This window comes from Hydra vulgaris, chromosome 09 (assembly GCF_038396675.1).
Source record: "Hydra vulgaris chromosome 09, alternate assembly HydraT2T_AEP".
Taxonomy (NCBI): Eukaryota; Metazoa; Cnidaria; class Hydrozoa; order Anthoathecata; family Hydridae; genus Hydra; species Hydra vulgaris.
The window spans coordinates 45,104,034-45,105,492 of NC_088928.1; the positions used below are offsets into that span (position 1 = coordinate 45,104,034).

Below are 1,459 nucleotides of genomic sequence, written 5' to 3' on the forward strand. Positions count from 1 at the left end.
TTTAGCGAAAGAAACTTCGGAATTACGAGAAATCAAAAATTCAGTTGTTTTTTTAACACACTACCTGCTGATCTCACATCCATGCTCTGTGATTGTAATAATTTGCTCGTAAAATTTATTTCTGATAGAACATCTTGCCAGATTATTAGACCACAAATAAATTCAAAACTGTCTAATTTTGATGCGATTGATTCAGCTGTTATGCGTGTAAATGCATCTTTTTCTAATTGAACGACTTCATTTAACGCTGAATAAACGCCTTTCAATCCGCTTTTCAAAGCACTAACGGCATTAACATGGCTTTCCCATCGTGTATAACTTAATGATTTCACTGTCAGTTTACAACACATGGATATGAAAATATGCCAACGCTTTGGCGACCTTGAGAAAAAATTGTAAGTTGTTTGGATGGTTGAAAAAAAATTAACAATTTCAATAGCTCCTTTTATTGCTTCAACAACAACTAAATTTAAGGAGTGGCAGACACAATGAAGAAAGCCCTTGGATTTATGTTTGTAATATGAGCCTGAACACCGTTTATTTTTCCACGCATTTGGCTCTATTATTGTAGCCTTGACCACGAAGATTCATAATTGATAAGCAATTTTTTGTCAAAAAAGTTAATATTTCTTTGGTCATCTTCGCTCCGGTTGAATCCAAAATGTTAAAAAATTCCAAAAAACTCTCTTTAACTTCCACACTAGCATTATTACCTTCGGTTGATTTTGTTATGTGGACGTAACGCAAAATAATTGACATTTGTTCTTTATGAATGGCAGCAGGTGTACAGTCTACATTAACGGAAAAATAGATTGCATTTCTTACCATTTCAAGAATATTATGCTTTGTAGCTTTAGTGATCAATAAAATAATTTCTTGCTGGATATTCTTTCCCAAATAATGAGGCTTTTTTGGATTTTCTACTGCTCGTTTAACATGTTTCTCTAACACCGGATCAAACTTTGAAAACAACTCAACAATTTTTAAAAATTTACCATTATTTTCAATTAATATTCTGTCTGAAGATCCTCTAAATGCAATATTTTTTGAGGCCATTATTAAAATAATTGAGATTATTCGCTTGAGCACTTAATCCCAATGTTCTACTTCACTCAAGTATAATTTATTAGCAAGACAATCAACGGCTTGACCACAAGAAAGTTGCTTTTTAAGCTCAATTCACTTTCCGTAGCAGTGAAAATGCTCAGTACTTTTCTCATGTCTTTTTAAAATTATTGTTATGTGGCCCCAATCATTTGTTCCTCCTTTTGCTAAGGCAAATTCATCGCTACTAAATGTTTTACAACAAAAACAGAATACTCGATCTACTTTGGGTAAATATACAAGCCAGGTTCTTTAAAATAGTTCACTATTTGCTGTTTTTCAATGAAGATGTATTTTATTAAATAATCAACCCGAACTGTTTTTTGGGTACTGGTTAACATTGGCTTGTATTGGA

At 32.5% G+C, this 1,459-nt stretch overlaps 1 protein-coding gene across 1 annotated transcript; it reads right to left on the reverse strand.

Annotated features, from left to right (window-relative positions):
• Positions 1-537: 537 nt before the first annotated feature.
• Positions 538-1,056, reverse strand: LOC136085508 (uncharacterized). Its single transcript, XM_065806821.1, has one exon. The coding sequence runs from the start codon at positions 1,054-1,056 to the stop codon at positions 538-540; it is 519 nt and encodes a 172-aa protein (XP_065662893.1).
• Between the last annotated feature and the right edge of the window lie 403 nt (positions 1,057-1,459).

Excerpts from the sequence above, each read along its gene's own strand:
- LOC136085508 (XM_065806821.1), bottom strand. The coding sequence starts at position 1,056 with ATGGCCTCAAAAAATATTGCATTTAGAGGATCTTCAGACAGAATATTA.